Genomic DNA, 25,329 nt, shown 5'->3' on the forward strand with positions numbered 1-25,329 from the left:
AAAAAGCAAATGGAAAGAAAAACTGGCATTTATCAAGTGCAGTTTACCAATGTGACTAAACAAAAAGCCAAATTGCTTACAACACTGCCATGATTTATTCATTCAGAAATTAGAGCAACATTATTATTTATTTGTTTTTTTTCACTCTCTTTTTGCTCTGTTTTTGGTCGCTACCAACTCCTGAGGGAAATATCTGGCTTTTTAGCCACTAAACACTCCACTATGTTCAACAGCTGGCTGCTCACTGTTTCTGTCTGCTGTTTGGTGCTGAACAGGTAGTGTAAGGTGGGGTTTTAGAGCTTTTCCGCATCACTTTTACATTGTAACATTGTTTGCATTAAGTCATTTGATCGTTATTAGAAATACTGATTATAGCCTCTTTAAGGGGATCACCAAAGTATATACAGTTCTTCCAGAGGAGGACCTGAATGCCTGCACCTAATTTCATGGCAATCCATCCAATATGTGTTTTATGTTTGGCTAATCAGAAATCAGTAATTGGCACTTTATGTACGAAATAATAAAAATAAAAAAGAAACTTAAGAGCAAAGACCTAAAATCAGACGCACTACTAGAGAGTCTGGAACAAGAAAAATAAAGGCAGTTTCCAGTTTAAACCTAGGTTAATATGAGGCTGGACTGCAGTGATAATGGTCTCAGTCATTCATGAGGTCAGAGCCAGAGACGGACAGTCACATCTGTAACTTACACAATCCACTGAGCTCCTCGCTTCATAATCTGCTTAATAGACATCAACAGATTGCCGCTGTCAATGTGTGCATGTGGTTTGGGGTATTAATAAAAAATGATATGATGTGTGTTTGTACCAAAAACATCTGTGCCATCATCACATAACTAATGACAGACAGTGGCTAAATATTTCTTAATGTCAGGGATCGCCTGGGGACGCAAGCAAATATTATAATACGTCCTCGGCATATGCACAGCGTTTGATTACCAGCAGACGAGGATTTTTCAGTGTTTCTTATTGGGCTTCTTGATTGCGGCAATGCAATGATTTCTTCAAGGTTCTTTCGAAAACTACTTACCGGGGCGCACGGTAGCTCACCTGATAAAAGGCACCCTATACAGACTGAGTGCTTACCACAGCGGCCCGGGCCCTTTGCTGCAGGTTGCCCCCTCTCTCTCACCCGTCCTTCCCTATCCTGTCAAAGAAATGCATAAAAGTCCCCCAAAAAATCTTAAAAAAACAAAAACAACAAAACCCTTTGTAGTTTTTCGCTTTACTTTAATATGGGACCGTTTGTATAGACATGGCAAACTCTAGTCTAGTCACCTGGACCTTGTCTGGCCCATCATTATTTTTATATTCTATTTTATAGAATAGGAAGTGTCTATGTAAATTATTCAAAAGACTGAGCCTGTATCAAATGGGTTCCTCTGGGATTTTCTTTAATAAGCAACAGAATATATATCAGTGGTCCATGTCCCAAGTAAAGTAACACCATCCTATAGGTCATGAAAGGTTGAGTTAAAGTGATTTTAGTTTGAAATGGATAATCAACAGTCGAAAGACACAACAATCCCCATTCCCAAATGAACAAACTGGGGGTTAGGAATTAAAGATCTAAATTAATATCAGTAACATGGAAGTAGTTTTCAAGTCATAAACAACAACTATGCATCTTTAGAGTGATGGGGTGATACTACAGAGGAGAAGGGACCTGTTAAAAAATGTAATCTTTGTAATCAGAAATCTAATCCAAGTATCACAATATTAATGTGATATTAATTAACTTGATTACTTTATAATTATTTTTGGATTACCTCAGCAAAATAAAGACAAGAGAAAAGAAATATCAATTGTACATATTCTGTGAGACAACAGAACAATTTAACCTTAGGGGAAAAATGGAAACCAATATTTTTATGATCAAATATGTGTCTTCTGCTCAGTGTTCTTTTAGAAAAATGTGCTTTTCATTAAGCAAATTCAGGCAGTCGCCAGTAGACATTTTCACAGCTGGAGGCCAGAACATGCACTGTACTGTGATGTAAATCTTTTATCTGCTTTACCAACAAAATAATGGGGAAATTTCAACCCAGCAAAAGGATTTTTTCACTAGAGGCCATGATAATGAATTAGCAACTGCAGGATTAGCTATGGTTAGACTGAGACCAGAGCGGTGCTGTGTTTCTAATGTTGCAATGTCTGTGCATAGAATGTCGCTCTTTGTTATAAAATGTATTGTATAATTGGAATCCTGCTAATAATCCCAAATTTTTAAATGTAACTGTAATCAGATTACATCTTTTTCTGACTCTAATGTATTATAGTTTTTTGTATCCTTCACTCTGTTACGTGTAATCAGTTACTCCCCAAGCTTGGTGATGGACATTATGCAATTTATCAGGGGACAGTGTCCATGTAGACCGTCAGCAAGAAAATGTGAGTTCTGACCGTGACCTTTGGCCTGTCCCTGGATGAGGAAAAAGAAGAGTATTCACTAACAGATACCAATTAACTGTCACATTATTTTCTCTTCCTTGTGTTCATTCAGCCTGTGAGCAGGATAAATAAGATTAATCTGAGCAGACACTGAGTAGAGACGGGTTTCTTACCCAAAATAACTAAAGGAGAATAATTTCCTGTATAATCTTTCATTCTGCTCAACTGTCTTATAGTAAAAGCAAGTCCTGCACTCACACTCGCTGAGTCAGTATTTTGATACCGACAGTGTGTGTGTGTGTGTGTGTGTGTGTGTGTGTGTGTGTGTGTGTGTGTGTGTGTGCTGTCGGCCCGAGCATCCTCTTCACTCTCCTAACAGTTGTGACAGAGCACACTCAGGTGAAGCATATGCAGTGCAAACACTGTCTTAGAGCGCCCTCTGTTGGACTGAACACGAGTTGCAGCTTAAATGCCTGTGAACCTGTAGACACTCACACAGAGGAAGGGTACATTTCTTTGAATTATCCCTTCTGCTTGTGACAGCCAGAGAAATAAACAAATATTGCAAGCATAATAATTGTATTCCCACGCTATGTGATTTGAAATGTAGTGATTTATTTCATGCTAAAGCTTGAAGATTGATCAATATAAACCCCCAGAAAATAACAGTAATAAATACAGCAAATCAGTCATATCATCATACAGAGAAAATTATTTTGCACTTATTTTTTTTAGAAAAAGAAAAAAAAAAGAAAAAGTATCTCAAGTAATAAAAGAGATATGAAATTCAATTTCTCAAACAGTGGAGTGATTCAGTACAGATTTCTATCTCAGCACTTGAGTACAGAGCAGAGTACGTCTGTTCAGATAACGGTGAGAAATTAGATTTGATGTGTTTGCACGTCTGGAACGGATTAGAGAGATATGGCGGATACATTCATTGTTTTTGGTCAGCTATTTATCCACAGTAGTCAAATGAATCTTAAACAGAATCATCAGAAGTTTCAGCACAAAAAAAAAAAAACTAAACGAAAGAAGAAAAGCCCAGCAGTGATTATAAATAGAGGAGCGGAGAGCGGAGAATGATGTTTTACAGTGTCACCTGTGTTTTTATGCAATCCCTGGACAGCAGATAGTGATTCCCCTCTTTCACAACTATGGTAAAATCTACACTAAAGTACAATTAGAGCAGGCGGTGTAGACCTTTCCATGGGGGGGGGGGCGCTTGATTGCATATCTAGAAACTGACACTAGTGTAAAATACAGGATTTTCTCCACAAGGATTTCATGTGTACAATTCAGGAAAAAACATTGATTGTTTCCAGTGTCCAGTAATCTCTAACTAGGCCCATTAAGGTACAAAGTGAGACGCATTTTTATTTTACACTTGCAACACTCTCAGTCGCACATTAAAGAGGGCGATGAGAAAGTACCTTTACATCAACTATAGTTTCCAATAAATAAATGCTGCCATTCTCTCTGTGACTATTCAGGACGCGGTAGCGACAATTGAGCCTGTCTTGGAAAAGTGCTGAAAACACACACCGACGCCTGAATACACACCCTACTCACACATTCTGTACCGCCTCCACGCACTTTGGTTTTCCTCAGGTTCAATTCATACACTCAAGTCTTGCACACGCACACGCACACACACACACACACCACCAGTACAGACAGACGCTGTAAAACATTCGTTCAGTAGTAAGCACATGGCGTTCGTAGAGGGCAGATATCGTAACGCGAGGCTCACAGATGTTCGAACGCCTTCTGAAGGAAAAACAATCCGCCAGCAGCTTAAAACTCACAAAGATGAACCGCCGTCACCTCGATATTTACGTAAACTTAACTGTGACCAATCGTGTGCTTGTAGCGTTTTGTACCCCGCCTATGCACTATAAAGTCGGAAGCAGCATTTCAGTGCTCGGTAAAACCCCCGTCGAATCAGAGCTTACCCATCAGTGTGTTTGCAGATAGCGTTTAGTCTCAGATTCATTAAAAAGGTAAAAACAAGTAAGACCCACGAAAACTAATGCAAGTGGAAGGGAGAGCATCAAAGCGTGCCTGGGTATACTTAATCAAAGGTTGGATAAGTACCACGTTTTAGGAGCTCTGTGTTGCTCTAGAGTCCTAAAAGAATAAAAATATGACAACCCTATGCAGGGAAATCTAGATGGGAGGAGGGAGGAAGGAGGAAGAAGGGAGAAGAGGAACACTGGAGCCACAAGAGTGAGAGAAAACAAAAGACAGCGCGAGTTCCAGAGAGAGAGAGTCAGCTGTCCAGGCCCCCGCAAGGCCCCATCTTCCCCCTTTAAAAAAAAAAGAACCGGAGGAGGGCCCCGTCTACCAACCCTGCATCCGTCCTCTATCGATCCCTCCATCCCCACCCGACGGATGACTCCCCGGCTGGTGAGAAACGATAGGGCCCAGCGACTAAAACACACCCACTGAGGGTATAATTGAGTGGGCAGCATCTGGGTGTCTGCCTGCGTCCTGCTGCGTGGTTGGTGTCTCGGTGAACACACACGCGCACAAAAGCTCATTAAAAATGACCAACCAAGCAGAGGAGACAGGGACAATTATCAGAATCAGTCGAGTCAGAACCAGTCTCCAAATAAAATCGAATGAGAGACGCACAAAGCTCGAAGTTTCTTCAACGGAAAGTTAATAGACTCGCTTACACGATGCAACAGGATGTGCTGGGCCCCCAGTTAAGTACCTTCACTTAGTTGTGACTATGGCAGAACAGCCAATCATTATTAGATCAATACACTTCTAATTGGATTCCTCATATCTACATACACAAGGTTATATTTTTTCTGAATCCCTTATAAAGGGCCTATCTTAACACTCCACACACGAAGGACCAAAATGTCTGCTCAGGTAGGAAAAGTAAACTCAATACTTGAACAAGTTGCAAGGATTTCTCAAATGTTGTAACAACTCTTACATCTCAGTACGGTAAGAAAACCATCGTATTATATTATAATGAAACAGTTTAGTTCATTTAACATCCCCATCCTTTTCAGTCTTAACTTATCCAAGGCCCGGTCACACCACAACTGAACTGAAATGAACCTGCGTCTGTGTGCAAAATATGTTTAGCCGTGATTACGGCTGCCATTTGCGCATCATTATTGATTCATTTTATTGTTTGTTAAAAGGCCAGAAAACTGTCGAAAACAAGAGGCCAGAGCCCAAACTACCCTTCACATTGCTTTTCGTTAGTCTAAAACCCAAATACATTCAAATAATTCACAGCGTTAGCTGGTGAACAACTGGAGTTGGAGCTAACAGCTAGCACGCTAGCCAACCAGGACATGCTAGGGCTAGTCGGTCACAATGGGTCGCCAAGCTTCTTTCAATTTTCTCTCTGCTAGGCCGTTCACTCCCCCTGGCATTTTATTTTCAGGTTTATCCGTCATTTTATTAAATTAAGTTCTACTGACAGAGGAAAAAACAAGCTAACTGTCAGTAAGCAAACTCATTAGCTGGGCCGCTAACGGGTGCAGCAAGTCCACGTCTGTATGTACCATCGACTCTCATTACCTGTCTGCAAACCATCTTCTGTGGAGCCGTTAATACAAGCCAACTTATCTGTTCTCTCAAATGTCGCCGTTTACTCTTGCGCGCAAATCTACTTATTGTGACGATTCCATTGGAATTAATTGATTTTGCTGCAAAATGTTGTCGTTTTAACCGCCGGTGTGACCGGGCCATCAGGAGGACAAAACTTAACACTGACCATGAGTCAGCAGATTCATCAGATTAGGGATAAAGTTTAGGGATATGTAAGACATTCTCTTTTCTCAAAACTGCGCAAACGCAGTTCTTTGGTACATTCCATCACCGGTATTAATGAAATGTAAGCGGCATTGAAAAATAGTTAAAGACCTTGAAAGGGAATCATGTACATAAAAAAGGATAAGTATTATGAATACCTGAGAAAGATTTTTTTTTTTTAAATGAAAAACATGCCGTAATTCTAGGCGTGGAGAAAAGAAATAAACAAGGGCTAAAAACGTAGTTGACAGAGAAAAGAGACTCTTTGTTCAAAAGCTCGGCAGTTCTCCTCACAACATTACATTCAGTTACATCAGCCACACCTTGTTTTTCCTTCTGATTCAGCCATCGCCCACTCTGATCTAAAATAAAAAAGGGAGAAATGCAGCAATCAAGAAGCGTTTCTCCCTCTGTCTTTAGAAGTGTAAGTAATATGTGAAAACCCTTAGGCGTACACACACACACACACACACACACACACACACACACACACACACACACACACACACACACACACACACACACACACACACACGATCTGTGTTGATCTCCACTGGACTTATTTCACATGACTAAAGCCGGCCCTTGTCTTTGTAGCACCAGCTGAGAAGTCTTGTTAAGGCCAGCTCGTTAGGAGAGGGCCATCTCCGTGGCAACAGCTGGGTGACATCAGGTCTGTTGTGCGACGTCCGCCAAATTGGACACCATTTGTCAGTAGTAGGACATTATGTGTTTTTGGTTTAAAGAGTCAGTCGAGCAGCAAGGCTTTGTTGCATTGTTCAGCCTCCGGATGGTGAACAGGAGGAGTGTGTTCGCTTCCAGGCCTGCAGTGTTCAGAAGAAAAAAAAAAAACACCTGCCTGATTCTCAGTCTCCGTACAGATGTGACGTCTCAGAGCATTTTAAGCATGTGTTTGTGAGCTAGACACACACGTCTCCACACGTCTCCTCTGCAGCACCTCTTCATCAGTAGAATTTATCATCGATGCGGAAGTGTGGCCTGGTGACGTCGTCTGGGTTGAGGAAGACGGATATGGATTTCCCAGGGTTCTCGGTGACCAGCTGCTGCAGTCGCTGCGCCAGCTTGTCCTCCGAAGGCGAGATGATGCCGTTGGCCGGGTGGTGCCCGGGAGAGCCGTGGCCGTTGGTGGCGCTAGCTGTGAGCTCCTTCTTCAGCTGGCCCGCCTGCTGCGCTTGGTCCAGAGCCGCCCGGAGGTGCTCGCTGGGATCCGAGCGCACGTGGGCGAGTTTTCTGGCAACGAGCAGCGCCTGGCTATCTGTCAGGTGCTCCAACATGTTGCACTGGGGAAGGAAGTAGTTTGGGCAGTTTTTGCCCAGGATGCAATGAGCCAGGTCATCGAGGAGACCCAGGAGGAGGCGGCCAGGGGTGTCCACGTCAGGGCAGGACAGGTAGGCGGCAGGAAGTCGGTCACAGGCCCAGAACAGAAGAGTGCGCAGGTGATAGAGGCTGAGACCCGCACGCGGTCGGGCCAGGATACGAGACAACACGGCTTTGGCTGCTTGGAAAGCCTGGGCCATGGGGTAGGGGATGCACTTCTTCAACTGAACCTGGTAATAAGGAAAAGAAAAAAAGCAATATTTTACCGATTCTTTGAACTAATACAACGTGGCACCAGATGTGACACAGAAATATAAGTTACATTAACAATCCCCCCCACCTCGCTGCGTGAGAATGCCAGCCTCCACTCCCTGTCGGGCCGACCACCCAGCGGGGAGCAGCAGGGCAGCAGATAGAAGCCAGATATGGCCTCCTCCTCTGTGATTTTCCCGTCCCAGAAGTGGTTGGCGGTCAGCCAGCCTTGGGCCACAGCAGGCCAGCCCCGAAACGACACCACAGGCAGCAGGTCGTACAGCACCCGGCTGGAGCCCGCCTGCAGGGAGGAGGGTGGTGGAATATTAGAACAGCACTGACTCCTGAATTTGTATTCCTCTGACGAACATTGTTGCAGGGTGATTTCTTGAAAATGATTTGAACATTTGGCTGCAATCTGTTCCAATACTGATGTCACACACACACGAGTATGTCCTCTTTTAATGAGCAATTATAGAGCGGGAGTCTTTGACCTCTAGTCAGTGCTATTACGCTACATGGATGCAAACCATGCTTGATTTAAAAATGATCATTATTCCAGCATGGGGACAGTTTCTCAAGCTGTACCTGGAGGATGATAGTGGTGAGGGGTCCGTTCCTCTCTAGTCGGTCTGGGGTGGGAATGCCTCTCTGGGGACTGCGCCTCAGCTCCTCCACAGCCTCGCTCACCACCGCCCAGAACCAGTCTGTCACCAGGGAGGGAGAGAAGTAGCATCCATCCAGAGACTGAGGGGAGCCCAGGGAGGGGATGGAGCCTTTCCCTGAGCAAGGAAGATGAAGAATGGAAGGGATGAATGCTGGGTCTCACTCATGCAGACCAGTGACTAGATTTACCAAGCTCACAGGGCAATGGAAGCAATAGAACTTAAATTGTTATTTAGTAGACCAGAGATTCCACATTCATGGCCGATGTCCAGCAGGTGGAGCCCAACGGGACCTGGAAGGGATGTACTTTCTACACTTGACTGCTTGGCTCTGTAGCCTCATAAAATAGTAGGTTAGACTAGTTGGTGCATTTATACACACTTCAGAAGTCCAAAATTCTAATTAAAACCAAATCACTATGAAACACCAAAGGCACTCAATTCCTACTATAAAAATAATAAAAATTACATAGACAGAGTACAGCAATTTAGACATGACTTAGACATCAGTTTTCCTTTCAGTAATAGTGAAACGGTGGGGAGCCGATATGGAACCAGCCTACATTATACTGTACGTTAATAATGTGATGTGTTACGATGAAATGACCCTTGACCCTTTAAAAATACTTGTTTCACGGCATGATCTAAGAGTGAAACCATTTTAATTTCTCAAGTAAATTACATTATGCCTGTAGCCTATTTCCTGACATGCTAGGATGGATGGATGCTGTCTCACATAACAAACACTGGCCTGAAAAAATAAAATATAAATAATGGCTTGTTACAGCCCTAAACAAAAACCTTTGGGTACATACTGTATACAATTTACTTTCAAAAGCAGGTGTAAATGCTGTGCTGCAAAGAATTAAAATCGGATTCAAACTCATGTCCCTTTTGCCCTCTTTTTAACCTCCCAGTAGCATTTTGGTGTGATACATCACTAAATCACCCCATCCTGCCACCACAAATACACTCATATAAAGATCCTGTGGGAAATGTAACAATACAACCGGAAAATGCAGCAAATGTGTTTCCCAAATTGCTGAAAATTAAAGAGATTCATATCAATAAATGTCATTACTTTTTCTCATCTTGGATGTTTCCAACTCGCGAGCGTGTGGCAGATTGATGTCGCGGTGTAATCTGGAAGCCGGCGAGCAAATCTTGAACTTTCGATTGTGAAGTTTACTCATAAATGTTTCAGCGCGTATTTCCTGGGCAGGCTTTTCTCGTTTCACCTATTTGAGGCTGTATAAGGGGCCCCCGCTGCGGCTTTGCCGGGCAAAATTGCATCACAACATCATGCATCAAATTATCTCAGTGAAACATGAATGAAATTCAATCAGCTCCGATTCCTTCCACTCTGCCCTGCTACAGTACCTTCGTTGTTGTCTACTCCACTCCTCCTCTATCTCTTCACTTATCTCTTCATCTTTCTATTTCTAATACTTGCTTACCCATCCTCCTTCCACTGTAGTTTGTTTTCCAACTCTATCCCTGCTGTTCTTTTCATTCTTACCTCATCCATTCACCTTTTGTCCTCCATTTCCTCTTCCCCATTGCCAATTCCTTCTCTGCCCTCGCTATGATTACTCTACTTTTTCTACTCACCCATTTCTCCCTCTTCCTCCTCGTCTTCCTCGGGGGAAAGTCCGTTCTCCTCCTGGCAGCAGACGCCCCAGCGGGACAGGATGTTGGAGTCGCAGAGGCGAAGGCTGAGCCACGAGTGGCAGGGTGGGGAGTGCCTCATATCCAGGGTGACGGGCTGGTTGCGGTCATGGAGCTTGAGGGCGGGCACCAGCAGGGTGAAGTCCAGGTCAAAGTCAGCCCCTTTGGCGTAGTCCCCCAGGTCCTCGGGGTTGAGGTCCAAGACGCCTTCCCGGGCCCCGCCTGAAAGCAGCAGGTACTCGTTGGCCACCGGGAGGCGCTGGTCTACCTTCTGTACTAGGCCTGGGAGAGGAGGAAGAGAATCACACTCAGGATAATTCAAACTCAGAGCTGTTGGTATGAAGAAGAGTAGAAGAAGAAGAGATGAGCCTGGAAAATGTCTGGCTTAGTTTGTTTTGAGAGGTGCTGCATATATTTATGCGTCTGAGCTGCAGTGATATTGACACAAAGGGTAGTATGAAATGAACAGCCTCAGTTGACCACTAAACACTAATGATAATTTCAGGGGCTCACCTGCATGTGTCCACTAACGCAATGCATCTATATCATGACTGTAAGAGGGTTTCTCCTGTTATAGAGGCAAAGGGGATTGACTTAAAGGATGGTTCTGGTTAAATGTAACATGGGTCATATTTTTGTAGTTTGGTTAACTAATTGCTGAGATCTGGGAACATGGCAATATCACTAACAGGAAGTCTGGTGGGACCAGAAACGCAAGCAATCAGACGATCACCTTGTTATATTCTTATTATATTTTAGGCCCGGCTGCACCATCATTTTCCAGAGTGCTAAAAAGCCTACATCTTCTCTCTGGACAGTTTATATGAGAGAAACTCGAGCCTCCAAATCCCTTTATGGCTACTTAGCTGTGTTGTAAACTTTCCAGGCTCTGGGGCCCATGGGAGTCGCAGTACTGGAGTCAAGTAAATTACATTTTTGCCAGCTTAAAAGAGCAACTGAGAAAGGCTTGATCCTATGGCCAAGCCTGTGCTGGTCTGCAGCTAACCACTACTGTAGCTACGATAGGTCAAAGGTAAAGCATGGACACTTAAAAAAGCCTTGGCAGGGGAGAGATTGTGAGAGCATGAGCTCAAGTGTTTATCCCCCGCAGGGCAGTTAAGTGGCTGCAGGAAGCTGAAACAGGAGCATCAGACCAAGCCGGCAGGCTATGGCTGGGGGCACAAACCTCCTAACATGATTCTCTCATCCAATTACATGGGCACACAACCTTAGTGGCATGTTTTCATGTAGAGGCGTGTTGTGTGACCCAAGTGTGTATGGATGAGAAAAATTGTGTGAGCGAGTCAAAATCCCAGATGGAAAGGAAAAAGCCAGTGATACTCACTGAGCAGATCCGTGGAAAGTTTTGGGGGAATTTAAAGTGACTATCAACTATTGAAAACTACTGAATTTAAGACGGCTGATTTGGCTGTTTTCCTCCTACCTCATCCTCGTGAGTAGAACTCAGAAGTACCCACGTTAATAAATTATGACCAATCACGGTCTGGCTGAGAAACACATCCCTTCACGAGAGCAGCATCCTAAATCCACAGAATCCCACACAATCATTTGCTACTTTACATTAAAAGGGTAGCGCAGTTTGAAGGAATATAAAAAAATAAAGGGAAAACATCCAGAGAGTGGAAATGAACGAGCGACTAAAGTGGGAGCCGAAGTCAAATGTGCCGACGAGGCTTTCTCTGGCGCTTTGCTTTGAAACGGAGCTAAATGAAAGTCGTCTGACGCGACCACAGGGGGGGAGCGGTCCAAGAGAAGAAGAAACATAAGAAGTATGTGACAGTGCATCTTTGGATTTTGGTATTTCTCAGCAGGATCAGCTCATCTCCCTCCGCAAGCTCCATTCATCTCCTGACTAAACGTCAGCAGCTCAGGCTTTATCCAGAGCGCTAAAGTTCCTCAGGATCTTCCGACTCTGTACTCTACCATGAACGCCCGCTAGAGTCCCCCGCAGGCATCCAGCATCAAATATGTGGCAAATGTTGCACTTTATTAAAGTGGTACAGATTTTAAGGGGAGTAGAGATCAGAATATAGAAAATGACTGTGTGCTGTAAATTATGATTAAGTGTGACACACTGGGAGGAAGCAGACCTGACTGAGCTCTTTGATGATGACTGGTGATGATGTGCTCCAGGTTCTATTCAGATATTACATGTGATCAAGTTATTCACCCCTTTGGATAATGCATGATAATGTGCTATTTGGTGGGTTAAAATCGACCTATTTAGAAACATCCCACCGCCATTTATTGTAACAGCACTACATAGAACCAACATTAAAAACCTGAGGGCTTCTTTCTCCCACATCTACACTAAACTTAAAATTCAAAAAGTCAGTACTGCTCTCTCTGACATTAATTGGTAATGAGGTCCACTTCCCTGCTGCCCTGACTTATTAAAGAGGTCTGAACGAACTTTGTGGAGCAAAATTTCATGTCATGCTCCCGGCTCTCGAGCAGCACTACAGGTTGTTGCAAAATTATTTGGTGAGTTGTCTAAGGCGATTCAAAGAGCAGAGTGAGGTTGAGTGATGGCACAAGTGCCTCATCAATCAGCGATCAATAAGCTGAACCTGTGGCGATGTACTGTTTTGGTGGCTAAATCCTAAAAGTTATATTTCTGCTTCATCAGCATTCAAGATGTAGCAGCAGTCCATCATACTTAACTCCTCTCTCCTCTGAGGTGCATGCAACTCGCGAAATAAAATTATGGCCCATCGATTAACAAAACTTGAAATCTGTTAGGCTGGAAAGAGTGGAGAAACACTGGATGGGCAGATCAAAGCCAAGCAGGGAGGGGTGGGAAACACAGTGTCAGAGGGAGGAAAGGATCAGACACCAGCCAAAGGGCAACGAGTTTGAAGCTGCGACTCCTCTGATTTGTTTGGTTTTTATCTGCCACTGATAAATTGGGTCAAATAGGCGAGGAGGAGGAAAGGGGTGATGAAAAAGAGAATAAAGAGCATCTTATCTCTCCAGCAGGGGCTTCAGTTAGAGCGGGGAGAGCGCAGAGGAAAAACTGTATCAATTAGCGAGGCTTCTTCAATCTCCACGCTGGCTGCGGGAAGTTTGAGGTTGTTCCAAGGAACACAATCTACTTTTTAATCCAAACTCTCAAATCGACAGTCGTGCGCTGTGTAATGTTGGGCATTCGCCAGCCGGCGTGCATGCACACACACGCATGGGTGTGCACATGAACACACTCCAACATATATGCCTGTAGACACACACAGTGTGAGAATAGAGCTGGAATGGAGACAGTCTAGGCTGGTTTCACAGCCACGGATTAAACCTAATCCTATAAGAAATGTCTTTGAATGTAGATTTCCATTAGAGGGAAGTTTTCAGATAAGGGCTATTTTCAGACTAGACCCAATTCCATGTGTGTGAATTGAGTATTTGATGGTTATTGGTGTGTGGTAATAGTAAAGCCTACCTACCTACCTTTTACACACTACTGTAAGCCCTGCAGCTGACCCTGTGGCTTCAAAAGAAAAAACACCCATTTAACCAGTACAAAAATCTTATTCAAAATTCTAATTTCAAAATAACCCTAGAGCATTGCAATAAACCAGAGAAGGTTTTATACTTGTATACACCTAGCCACAGCAAAATCATGAACCACACTTTCAAGGTTAAAAATCATCAAATCAGCGTGTTCTGCAATCAAGGTGCAATCATGCTGTTGCTGAGTCTTCCCCGGGGAGATGAGGCAGTCAATATCTGATTTTAACGTCAATAAATCATCACAACTTTTAATCCTGGGAGATAACCACGATTCCCGCAAACATGCAGGCCTAAAGGCAAGGGAGAAGAGAGGACAAGCAACGACACTTTTTTTGGGACAAAGATTAATGAGGGTTAGGGGAATTGTCCGACCTTTGAGAAAGAAAACGCATTAACATTATAGCAGGGCATCCCCTTTAATACATCTCTGACGTGCCTCAAAATATGAAAAAATACAAAATGAAAACATCATTATTAAAAAAACTAATTTACTCTGATTCCAAAATCAATAGATGATTTCTTTTAGCTCTATTTTGTCATCAGTCTTGGGAGTTTGCTAACAATGCTGTACTGAACATCACTGTGTGATATTACACACTGTTGTATGGAACTGCATCAATACAGCAGGGCCTCACATATTAAACTGACTGAGTTCCCTGGTGTTTGGATTGAACGGCTTCTAATTTTATCATTGCTTTACACTGAAGTTTGCAATGGTTCACAAGTACAAGAATAGAACAGTTATACTGTACTTTCCTGAAAATGAAGCGAATGCACAGACATTTAAACGCACCACAGACCGAATACACAGACCATTCAGACATGCCCACTTTCAAAATGAAGCTGCGTAGAAATCCCCCCTGAAGCAGAGCAGCGGCATCATGGGAAAGACGTCCTTTCTCATCACAACTGAAGCAGAGTGAAAATGTTCTGCCACACACCTCTAGTTTGATAGGCTCCAAAAATAGCTCTGTAAATCTCTCTGGAAAATGGGATTCCTCTCAATAAGCCGATGACTTCTATATGCTGTTGATGGAGAGGGCTGCTAAGAGATGCGAGGGGGGGGCTGCACCAATAACTGGGATGTAGTCTAAGATAGTGGTCACGTTTTTTCAGCATTTATTTGGTACATGTATTTATCCAGACAGTTGACCATACCCTCACACCGTGCTGAATGTGCATGAGACCCGTATGAACACAGATGAATGATAATGTGGTTTTATCCACCTCTACTGCCCTGATAACACCAGTACTTTCACTGTCCTGGTGAAATATTGACCCATCCTTGACAGAGAAAAGGGAAGCATACTTGATGATGACTATCATTTAACCTTTTACCACCCACCGTTCAGCCAGCAGGACTTATTATAAAAAAAGATTACATGAACATGCAGTCACTGTGGTCATTTTATAAAGAGACTGCAGAGTTATGAAAAACAACCCAGGTACATGGCCTTCAAAATGTACTGTCTCTCCACAGTCCTGCTGTCCAACAAAGTAAAAACCTGTTAAAATAAATAGTTCAACATTATGGAATATATGGTTACATGCTGAGTGTTACATCAGACGATAAATAGCACTCTCATGTCTGTGTGCTAAATATGAAGCTGCAAGGCTAGCTTAGCTTAGCATAAAGACTGGAAACTGGGGCGAACTGATAGCCTGGCTCTGTCTAAAGGCAAAACTAGCGAGTTATATCTCGTTTGTTTGATCTGTACAAAAACGTCCCGTTTTTAAACAGTTTAAAAATGTAATTTCGTCACAAAGAGGTTGCTAGGTAACCAGCAGAGGCTGAATCCTTGCTGTTTACCCCTTTTATTAAGCTGAAGGTCTCCTGACTGTAGCTTCATATTTAACAGATATGAGTGTGGTATCTTTTTATCCAACTCTTGGAAGGACAGAAAACAAGAGTTTTTCCTAAAATTCCTTTAAAAACCTTATGTCCAAATGAATGGCAAGGATTTAATGATATAAAATAAGTGGGGCGTTCCAACTGGTGCAGCATCTAGCTAAATGTCACGTCCCTGCATGCCTTCTGACTGGCTTTTGCAAAGATGTGGTCCCTCAGTGGTTTTCTATGAACTGTGTTTACAAAAGCACAGCCTGAACATGTTCTCAGTGAATCTATTAGAGTAGTCGGGGATGAACTTCTTGATTCGGGGGCAGCTTGGTAATGTTGTCTGTGTGATACAATGATATTCACAATTGTTGTCGTACAGCCCCTACCTCTGCGTGACCTCTCTAATACAGCCGCAGAGCACGCCATAACAATAATCTTAAAAAGCTGCCTCGTCCCGAAAGGAGCAATTCAATTCGTTACAAACGATTCCTGCCTGCTATAGTCTCAACTGGATGTTATCAGCTCTGTTCAACCGGCACTTCTCGTAGCTTCACCCCTTGCGCTAATAGCAGGATTTATCCCAGACAACCCAGCCGCCGAAAGGTGAGCCATTCTGCCCGCTCGCTGTTTATGAATTCATATCAAGGCAGGAGATTAGCTCAAAAATAGGCCTTTTAGAGAAGAGGAATGGAGAAGCTCCAATTTAATCTGACTGAGGGGGATAGGGGTGGGTGTGTCAGACCACTGAGCCAAGTGTGTGTGTGTGTGTGTGTGTGTGTGTGTGTGTGTGTGTGTGTGTGTGTGTGTGTGTGTGTGTGTGTGTGTGTGTGTGTGCGCGCGCGCATGCCCCCTGTGTGCGTGTATGTGTTTAATACAACAAACAGGGCTCAGAGTGGTGACAGACAGTCTGTCTAAACCACCTGCAGAGAGAGAGGAGGCAGGAAGCTGTCAGTGTCTTTCAGCTCTTCACTGCTCCTTTGATGCCAGCTACACTGTGATACCATGTCCCGCTAAATGACAGGCAATTATCACTGAAAGAGAAAAGTGTCACTGGAGGTTTACTTTTACATTTTAGGGCAGCAGGGTAGCCTAGTTGTTTGAGAAACCACGCACAACCGATCCTGACCTTTAATATTCCTATTAAGAAATCAATTATTATTATTATTATCTTCTTCTATCTATCTATCTTCTTCTTCTATCTATCTATCTATCTATGTTCCTTTTTTAATAATGCTGAAGTTAAAAGAAAAACTAACACACCTTTTTTAAAAATACATTTGCATGTCCCGTATTCACATTCACATGTGTTCCAGTGTAATATTTTGGGTCCAACGCTCAGTCCCTGCTCCCATTTTGTGCCACAATGGGTGAGCGGGTACAGGCTGAATAAGTGAATCTGTGTATCGCTCAATCTCAGAGTCACTGGCTGGTGCAGAAATACTACCTGAATTTTATATTAAGGCTGTCCATTAGTACAAGCAGTATTTGGAAATGCTGCAATTTGAAGTTTTCAAAAAAAATAGCACTTAAATAGTTTGAAAGGATGAGGGAAATATCTGTCAGTCTGTGCTTTCAACATTCCTGGACACATTATGAGAAAAACTTTAATAAGTGAAAAGTGTCAGTGTGTGAATGACGAGGTGTGTGGCAAACATTCTGTTTTTTTAAATGCTTTTTTCCCCAGCAACTCAGACGGCTACAGTCTGCACGTAAGATACCGTTATCAGTTGACAGCTGCAACCCAAATGATTCCTCCTTCTTCGCCTCAGGAATGCTTGAAGTGTGATTATTAAAGAGCAGGAATCACGGTGTCAGCCTTGGTTATTAAAATGAGCAGTGCGGTAGATAATATGTCATGCAATGTCAAAACACTGCTTACTGAACATGCCACATCCCTGAAGTCCTATTTAATTAGATAGCATGAAAGACACTTAATGAATGATGTGATGTCTGTCCGTGGCCACTTTACTGTGTTTAAATCACACGCAGTTGTTGGCTGATTTGTCACGGAGTATTATTTACAGAGGTTGTGAACGGAAGTAAATTAACATCAAGTAAATTGTGTTTTGCATTCATTCACACTGATGTGCCAGCTTTCCAACAATTAAGATTTAATGCTGCTAAGTGCTAAAAGAAAAAAGAAAAAGAAAAAAACAATGACCATCACTCATGTTGGGCAAGATGCATCTCATCTGTGCTGCTTGGCACTGGTGGGTCTGAAATGGAACAAAGTCTAACTAATCAAATACAAATATTTCAGTCATTTACTGTTCCGGGGCCATGCAGCTGGCCTGGCTGACACATGAAGAGATGCTGTCAAATCTAAAATGGCATTAACGGAGAATTAGTCAGCCATAGCAGCCATGTGGGCCCGCGATCCCAAGCGTGCACTGAAAACTACAACTGAACTCAGAGCAGGGCTCCTGCAATGAGGCAGGGAGTCACAGTGGTGGACACCGCAGCCAGCTGTGAGTCAGTTACACACATACACACACAGTCCACCGGTGTTAATGTGCTGGAGTGAGAGACTGGCCAGCCAGTGTGGCCGGCTAAGTGAGGTGCTTTCCCGAAGGGGATCAGGCTGCCACTCTGATTGTTAAAATTTAACCAGGAGGGATTCCTCCCCCCCAGAATAAAATATGCATCAAATCACATAAAAGCTTGTGCAGCCTTAGCAAGGGTAGAACATTTGGGAGGAGAAATTTTGTGCCAGATAAATACACCTAATATTAAAGCCTACAGTGTACAGAGAGCACTCTCTGCTCCATTCTGACTGACTTTTCTTACGCATGAAGGATTTCGACTAATCTTTGCAGGAATCTTGTGCATTGCTGATAATATAGCCTATAGCTATAGCTTTAATTGTTGCAATGTTTCATATCAATGAGCAGGACTGCTGTCAGTTTTTATATTATTATGATAAGGTATATTGATTTTTCAGGCATTTTCTTCAATATCTATATGGTTAATGGCAAATGGACTGCACTTAAATAGCACCTTTCTAGTCTTCAAAGCGCTTCACACCACATGTACCATTCATTATTCTTAATGGAACTGTAATGATTCATGGTTAGGTCTAATAACCACTGAATTCTTATATAGTTATATGAAAGGAAAAAAGTTTTGGCAACAGTATTTCCAACTGCAAATTCAGTCTTTCTGAGTCACAACAATCACAGAAAGATCTTGAGACTCTGGTGGGACTGATAAATATTCAGGCCCTCATGCAACATCACTCATACACACACAAACAAACACAGACAGGCTGTTTGCTTTGGTTTTGTTTTTCATTTTTCATCACAGCTCAAGGTGAACTTCTGACTTGACTGGAGGAAACACACTCAGGTGCTGATCACCCTTCTCACTGTCTAAGCGCCACCACTTCATCATTGTTCAAGCCCAAATGTGCATCAGGCTAAGTGGCCTAAGTGTGAAGAATAGCGGAAAGCAAAAGGGGCTGATGTAAGACGCCCAACGGGGGAGGCAAGAAGTGGAGGTTCGCTGTGGGACACAGTGAAGATCTGGTGCACTGCATGGGGAGAAACTTGTGAGCATCTCTTTTCATGGCAATTACATAATTCTTCAAAAGCTCTACGTGCAACAGGTTATTTTTCTTGTCTCACAGATAAAAATATCAAAACCTGTGCTGAGACAGAACAGCGCTCATGACTTTTTAAATTGGGATCAAAAGAATCTATTCTCACTGACATCGGGGGGGGCGACGATCTCTGAAGTGAACTCTCTTAAGCCGGCTAACAAACTTTAAGATCTGAAAGGCTGAGTTCGGGGTATGTCTGGGCCTAGCACCAGATCCTCCGCTTCACCGGCAGAGTGGATTTATTTCTGCCTTCATCAGACTTTTGTTTTTCAAAAAGATATATACAGTAGCCCCCACCACGCTTGCCTGGAGGCAAACCACAGTGTTTACTCAAACGCAGGGTAAATAAGAGCCTCTTCTTGGATCTGTCAGGCTGTGAAGAAATTCACTGGGTGCACTTGTGAGTGTGTGTGTGTGTGCCAGTTCAATCTTTTTTCTTTTTCATTTTTCCCTGACAGTGTGCAAAAAACCCAGTGGGGATCCTGCTGCGGCTCAAACTTTATAAAAACCTGGCAAAAAACAGACACAGTTACTCAGCATCCATGCACACAGGCACACACACCTAGGCAGCTATGACGAGCTTCCTGCAGCAGGCCGGCATGCTGTAAAAAGGCCCCTCCATAAAAAGGATGATATTTGCTTTTCAGCGCTGCCTTTTCATCCTCCGCAGGGCCTTGAGAGGCATAGCTCCTAATGCAGCTACCACCGCACGCTTAACTTTATATTCCTCGAATCCAACACAAGCCCCGTCTCCCCTCTGTTGAAAGTGCCAAACTTTTTTCTGAGCCAGAGGAGCTGTCGCAGCGGGCGGTGAGGCACAGGGTATGAAAATACCAGCAAACCATTGGTGATTATGCCAGAGAAAAACTGAGAAGAGTCACCGAGAGATTCTCAACCAAAGGAGAGTGGGAGGAGACAAAGGGAAAAGCAGAGGGCTTTGCACCAGAATCATGAAATATGAAACCCGAACAGAGGAGAAGGGAGAAAAACAGCAAAAAAAAAAAAAAAAAAAAAAAAAAGAAGAAGATTTAAAGTTTAAGCAGAAAAAAGGAATCTCTGCCTGAACGTGGTGATACAACACAATGAGAAAAACAGGCCTGGGTGCCATTTTGATTTGTGTGACTTCTCCCTGGTTGCTGCAGCCTGTTTGATTAAGCTATTCTGAAAGTCTACAGGAGCTGTCTGTCAACCATTTTAATACTACTAATTTCATATTCTTGGCTGAGCAGAGACTATGGCTATTACAGACTGACAAGAGGAGACACAAAAATGTAAAATTGGGGCATAAAAACACAGAATGAGTCAAGCAGTAAACGAGAAAACAACTGGACTCACTTTCGGGCTGCCGGCCTGACATGTTTTTTTTTTGGTTTCAAATATACATGGATAGACTGGTACGTGAGAGATCAGGGACAGCAGGGAGGGGGGAGAGTGCCACCTATTGGACAAACAAACACACTTCACTTTTGAGTCACAACCGACGATAACAAAAACAATACATTTGAGACGGCTTCATGTCTCACTTAGCAAACTCTCAGTAGTTCAGGTTATGCACGAAAACCAGCCAGCGTGGATGACAGAGAGAGCAGAGCAACACGCGCAGTGAATATATGAATCCCGTACTGGATGTGCTTGAATTCAAACACATCATTTAGAACCAAATTTGCATTTGAAAGACTCCAAATGTGCAATTTTGAATTATTACATCCACTCTGCCACAAATTATAAGCCTCTGATTTGGTATGTAAGAGCTGAAAGAACCAACCATGTGATAATGTTCTGCCAGGGGATTCAATTGAAGATATTGTACCTGGCCCATCATTTGAATGCAGGCTAAGTCTACAGTGCTGATCGGGTTCGTCACACATGCTGCCTCACAACCTGAGTCATGAAATGGGTCTGCAAGAGAGAACCATGTCACATCCTATTTAAATGCAGTTCTGTCCTTTTTTTGCCTAAATTAAATTTGGCATCGCATTTATACGGACAGATGCAGCTAAAGAGTGGAGTAAGGTCTCAGAAATAAATGAAATAATATTACTTTGAAATACGGAGAAGCATGTGAAGGCGCCTGCAGAGAAAGGAGGACTCATCAACATTAGACCTTTCGTTTCTATCTTCCCTCTGGCATCAATCTGCATCAAGCAGAAAATAATAATGTTTCCATGCACTGCAGTCTTTTCAGTATAATGGGAAAGCCTCGCAATACACCAACTCTACTACTGGACACATACTGAAGTTCCCTCTACCACTGCAACTGTTTGAACACACGGACAGTGGTATAAATGATTTAAAGAAACATGATGTACTAGTTTAAATGTACTGTGAGTGCAAGCACAGCTCTCTGCATGTTAAGGCATGTTCAGTAGCCAACTGCTCAGGCTGTGGTTGGGCAGCTTCCAGGGGGGAAAGTGTCTAAGCAGGGCGTTCCTAAGGAAAGACTGCTCATTGCTCTCAGTGACACAACCCTGGGTAAATAAAAATATACCTTCCCCATACAGTAAAAAACACTTCTGCACTCTGAGGGAAAAGGCAGTGACAAAAATAAGAAGCGACAGAGGCGAGACCATGCGATGAAGAAACGTGGTTTCCTTTCATCCGTGTTGTGAAAACGGGGGAAAGCACGTATTGCAAATTTATACAGCAGCTGTCACACACACAGAAAATATATACTCCCAAATAGACAGGATCTGTGTGTGCAATGTGATATGCCGACAGCTTCCACCAAGTAGTTAAGTATATTAATAGTCAAGTGAACTCCAGGCAATTAATAATTACTACACCAGAGGCTTATACTGCATTTAAATTACAGTGTATTAAAATTACAATGGGAAATACACTGTGATACATTCCTGCACATCTACAACAGTTGGTAACTAAAGTGGTTTTAATTCTAACACAGCAATAGAAGAAATTAGGTGTCACAATGATCTGGTGATGAAAAGACAATGGGTGCAGGGTGAGAATATCCTTCCTGTGTCAACATCCCACCCTCATCCTCATCATTATCTCACTCCATAATAAATTAAAGAAATACCAGTTTGAGGACTGAAGACAAGAAAAGGTTGGGCTTGATCTGTGACATATTGGCCACTGTGTTCTGCTTGCAGACATACCGAGCATGTTGAAGATAAAGTCCTTGGCAGTGTGGACCTCTAAGGCGGTCTGGTCTCCAAACTCTCCCTGTTCCAGCAGTACCAGCTCAGACACCTGGGACGACAGCTGATCCAGGGTGGCCCCCGACCGGAAGTCGACCTCTGACGGCTTCTTGGCGGGGGCTGGGGAGCGCGGGGCCACCGCACTCATCAGGGACTCCATCGCTACAACCCTGCAGGGTGAGGACGAGGACAGAGGAACAGGTTGTTAGCCTGTGTTATGCTGTCACAGAGCCAAATCTAACCACTTTAGAGGGTTTTGAGGGTTACAGAAACAAAACACAGGGTTACATTTGATCTGTTTTCAGGCTGTATCTTACACCCTACTGTATGTTTAGACTGGCCTGTTGTTGTTAAGCCTTCATGATTTCAATGCTGTATGAAGCTTGCCTTGTTTTAGAAGGCCTCGTGTGAATCATAAGACTTTTTGGAGCAATCCTGGAGTAACATATCACATCAGGGAACAACTAAAATTACACTTTAATAGCAGAACATGTATTTTGGGTCAATACTACTGAAAGCCATCATTTAAAAAATGTCCTTTTACAGCATCTTCAAGCAAAGGGACTAGAGGAAGTGTGTGCCTCTTATGTAATCAGTGTTTGCTGTTCTGCATTGGTGGTTATATTTGAATCACAGCTGAACCACTGCCTTTCACAAATAAACCCGCAAACCAGGCAGGTCGTTCAACAATAATACCGTTGTAATATTTGTTTTACATGTCTTCTGGTCGAGCTTGTATCCTAAAATGGGTCCAATGGGTTAAACTGGTTGAGTTGTGCCTTTAGTTCGGGTTAAAATGTACTCAACTGATAGACGAGACGGAATAGTTGGCACAGCACGACGAGAGTCTCTAAGGATTTGCCACTGAGTGGAAGGGAACTGCATTAATCATGAGTATGGAGTTAAAAAAAGGCACTTGAGTAATAGTTTACGTGTTCAAATAATCATAAATGAGTGTGCCCCTAAAAGTAGAAAGCTAAAAACTAATGTAAACAAAGTTCAGTCGAGTGGAATGACAACATGGCCTCTGCCCCTCCGAACTAGGTCAATTAGCGAGCAAGCTCTCCTTCTAGCTGCTAAGCTAATAGCAGAGCAAATTAGCCAACCTGCCGTCTGACAGTCAACATTAGCTAATTGGATATTGCGTAATATATAACAAATTAGCCTGGGCTGCGTTAGATAGAGCCACATGAGTGCTGTACTACCGTACTGGAAGACCATTCGGCTTGAAGTCATAAGGTCGGCGTCATTACCTCGCCCACAGTCAGCTAATTTCTGTTATTAGCCAATATTAGCCGACTAGCTCTATCAAATTAGCAGGCTAGCTAACATAACAGGTGGGGAACAGTGAAGGCAAGAGCAGACACACATCCGCGCATACGAACACTATTCACACTAAAATCTATACACACACACACACACACACACACACACACACACACACGGGCTTGCACCCACATGCACTCAGCTGGGGTCTCGTTAGCTTGCGAGTAGCGGATCACAGTGAAATCATTAGCTATCCGGCTAAAGCCGTAAAATATCACAGACAGACACACACACACACCCTTTAAACAGTGAAGTGTTTCTTCGCTATCTTCTACGTTTACTGTTGTTGTGATCCCTGTGCTTCAGTCCGCCTTCTTTAGCTGTCATTTCCAACAGGTCCCAGGCGCCACCGTCCCAGATATCATGGTCCTTCTCTGAGGATCCAGGGATTAGTGGTATGTGTGGCACGCACGCCCCACATTACGGAACTACAAACGGATTTGCGAGGTCAGGTTTATGATTAAAAATGTGCCCGTGTCCTCGCAGAGCAGATGAGGCTGTGCTGAGGTTTAGTAGTAGTAGCAGGGCAGGGCGGTTTCACCACTGCACAGCCACTGCTTTGATGCATGCGTGTGTAAGTCCAACACAGCAGCAGCAGCAGCACTGGTGGTGGTGGTGGTGGTGGTGGTGTCCTTGCACCAGTGGAGCAGGGTGCTGCCTGTGGGAGTGGGTGCTGGTTCCACAGTGGACTGCTACACTTTTCCATGTGAAGAGATGTGTTGAATTTGTTGTGGTATTATGTTGTTAAACGTGTTTAGAGGAAAGTGTGGTAGGTTCAATGTACAATATTTGGGGTTGTTGGATAATCTAAATGACATCACACAAAGTTTCTATATTGATGCTGTGAAGGTTTTTATAAAAGTTAATGTAATTAATAACCTTTTCTCCTATGGCTGTAGTAACATATTAGTACTCACTAATCATTATTATTAATTATCAGCAAGATTTCTTTTTTGTCACTTCTCAGTACAGGACCATCAAAATAAAACACAACATTCTCCATAATGTCAGTGGTTCCCAACCCCCCACCAGGGGTCACCAAAGCTTCACGGTGGGTCACAAGGCCTTCTTGATTTTAAGGGGTGTAAGAGGAAAACTTAAAAAATACACACAATAGGCCTTTATACCTCAGCATTTCATTCATTTCTGTAAAGAATTATTATTATTTTTTAAATGTACTTTTATTTAGGATCTAAATTTTGAACACAGGCAATATTCATAGAGCCCTCACTCTCTGCTGACAAAATTCTATATTTAAACTTAACTACGACTTCAATCTTAATGAATTTGGAATTTTTCATTTTTCCAGTACAAAGTGGTAAATTCCGCCACAATTTTTTGTTTCAAAATGCACATCTAGCCAATTCTCCTTCTCTTAACATTTAGTGATAGCCCAAACTAATTTCTGAGTAAATGTACAGTTGACCTAAAAGCAATTATTTCAAATTAATGAACCAAACGCTATGAATCCAAAAATGTAAAAGGTATTCCAGCATTTTATTATTACATTTTCATTAAGTTTGGAGACCTAGATCCTACACTTCCCATAATGCAACGTAATCACAACTTACATTATACCAGTGCAAGCAAAACGGTTGTAAGATAAATCTAAGGGGATTTATACGTGGGATAAATAATGTATCGTTTTGCTTCCTTGGGCTTCTAAATTTAAAGGAAACAGTCTAAATAGACAAAGCCATTTTTGGAGAGAACTGTTCATAACTTACCAATTTGCAACCCTCTTATTTAGTAATCAAAAGCAAGAA

At 42.9% G+C, this 25,329-nt stretch overlaps 1 protein-coding gene across 2 annotated transcripts; it reads right to left on the minus strand.

Annotated features, from left to right (window-relative positions):
• Positions 1-3,005: 3,005 nt before the first annotated feature.
• Positions 3,006-24,179, minus strand: tmem102 (transmembrane protein 102). 2 transcript variants are annotated; one of them, XM_051428717.1, is made up of 6 exons: positions 23,802-24,179; positions 22,196-22,407; positions 10,060-10,398; positions 8,372-8,565; positions 7,872-8,084; positions 3,006-7,761 (listed from the first exon to the last, which is right to left on the minus strand). In XM_051428717.1, the coding sequence occupies exons 2-6, from the start codon at positions 22,395-22,397 to the stop codon at positions 7,159-7,161; spliced, it is 1,551 nt and encodes a 516-aa protein (XP_051284677.1). In that variant the 5' UTR covers positions 22,398-22,407; positions 23,802-24,179; the 3' UTR covers positions 3,006-7,158. The 2 variants fall into 2 exon arrangements, with proteins under 2 accessions (XP_051284677.1, XP_051284678.1); XM_051428718.1 differs by lacking the exon at positions 23,802-24,179 and adding an exon at positions 23,443-23,621.
• Between the last annotated feature and the right edge of the window lie 1,150 nt (positions 24,180-25,329).

Source organism: Dicentrarchus labrax, unplaced genomic scaffold (assembly GCF_905237075.1).
Source record: "Dicentrarchus labrax unplaced genomic scaffold, dlabrax2021, whole genome shotgun sequence".
NCBI classification, from domain to species: Eukaryota; Metazoa; Chordata; class Actinopteri; family Moronidae; genus Dicentrarchus; species Dicentrarchus labrax.

Excerpts from the sequence above, each read along its gene's own strand:
- tmem102 (XM_051428717.1), bottom strand. The coding sequence starts at position 22,397 with ATGGAGTCCCTGATGAGTGCGGTGGCCCCGCGCTCCCCAGCCCCCGCC. Across the intron at positions 8,085-8,371 it reads TCACCACTATCATCCTCCAG|GCGGGCTCCAGCCGGGTGCT; the intron begins GTACAGCTTGAG and ends TCCTCCCTGCAG. Across the intron at positions 7,762-7,871 it reads TGGCATTCTCACGCAGCGAG|GTTCAGTTGAAGAAGTGCAT; the intron begins GTGGGGGGGATT and ends CCTTATTACCAG.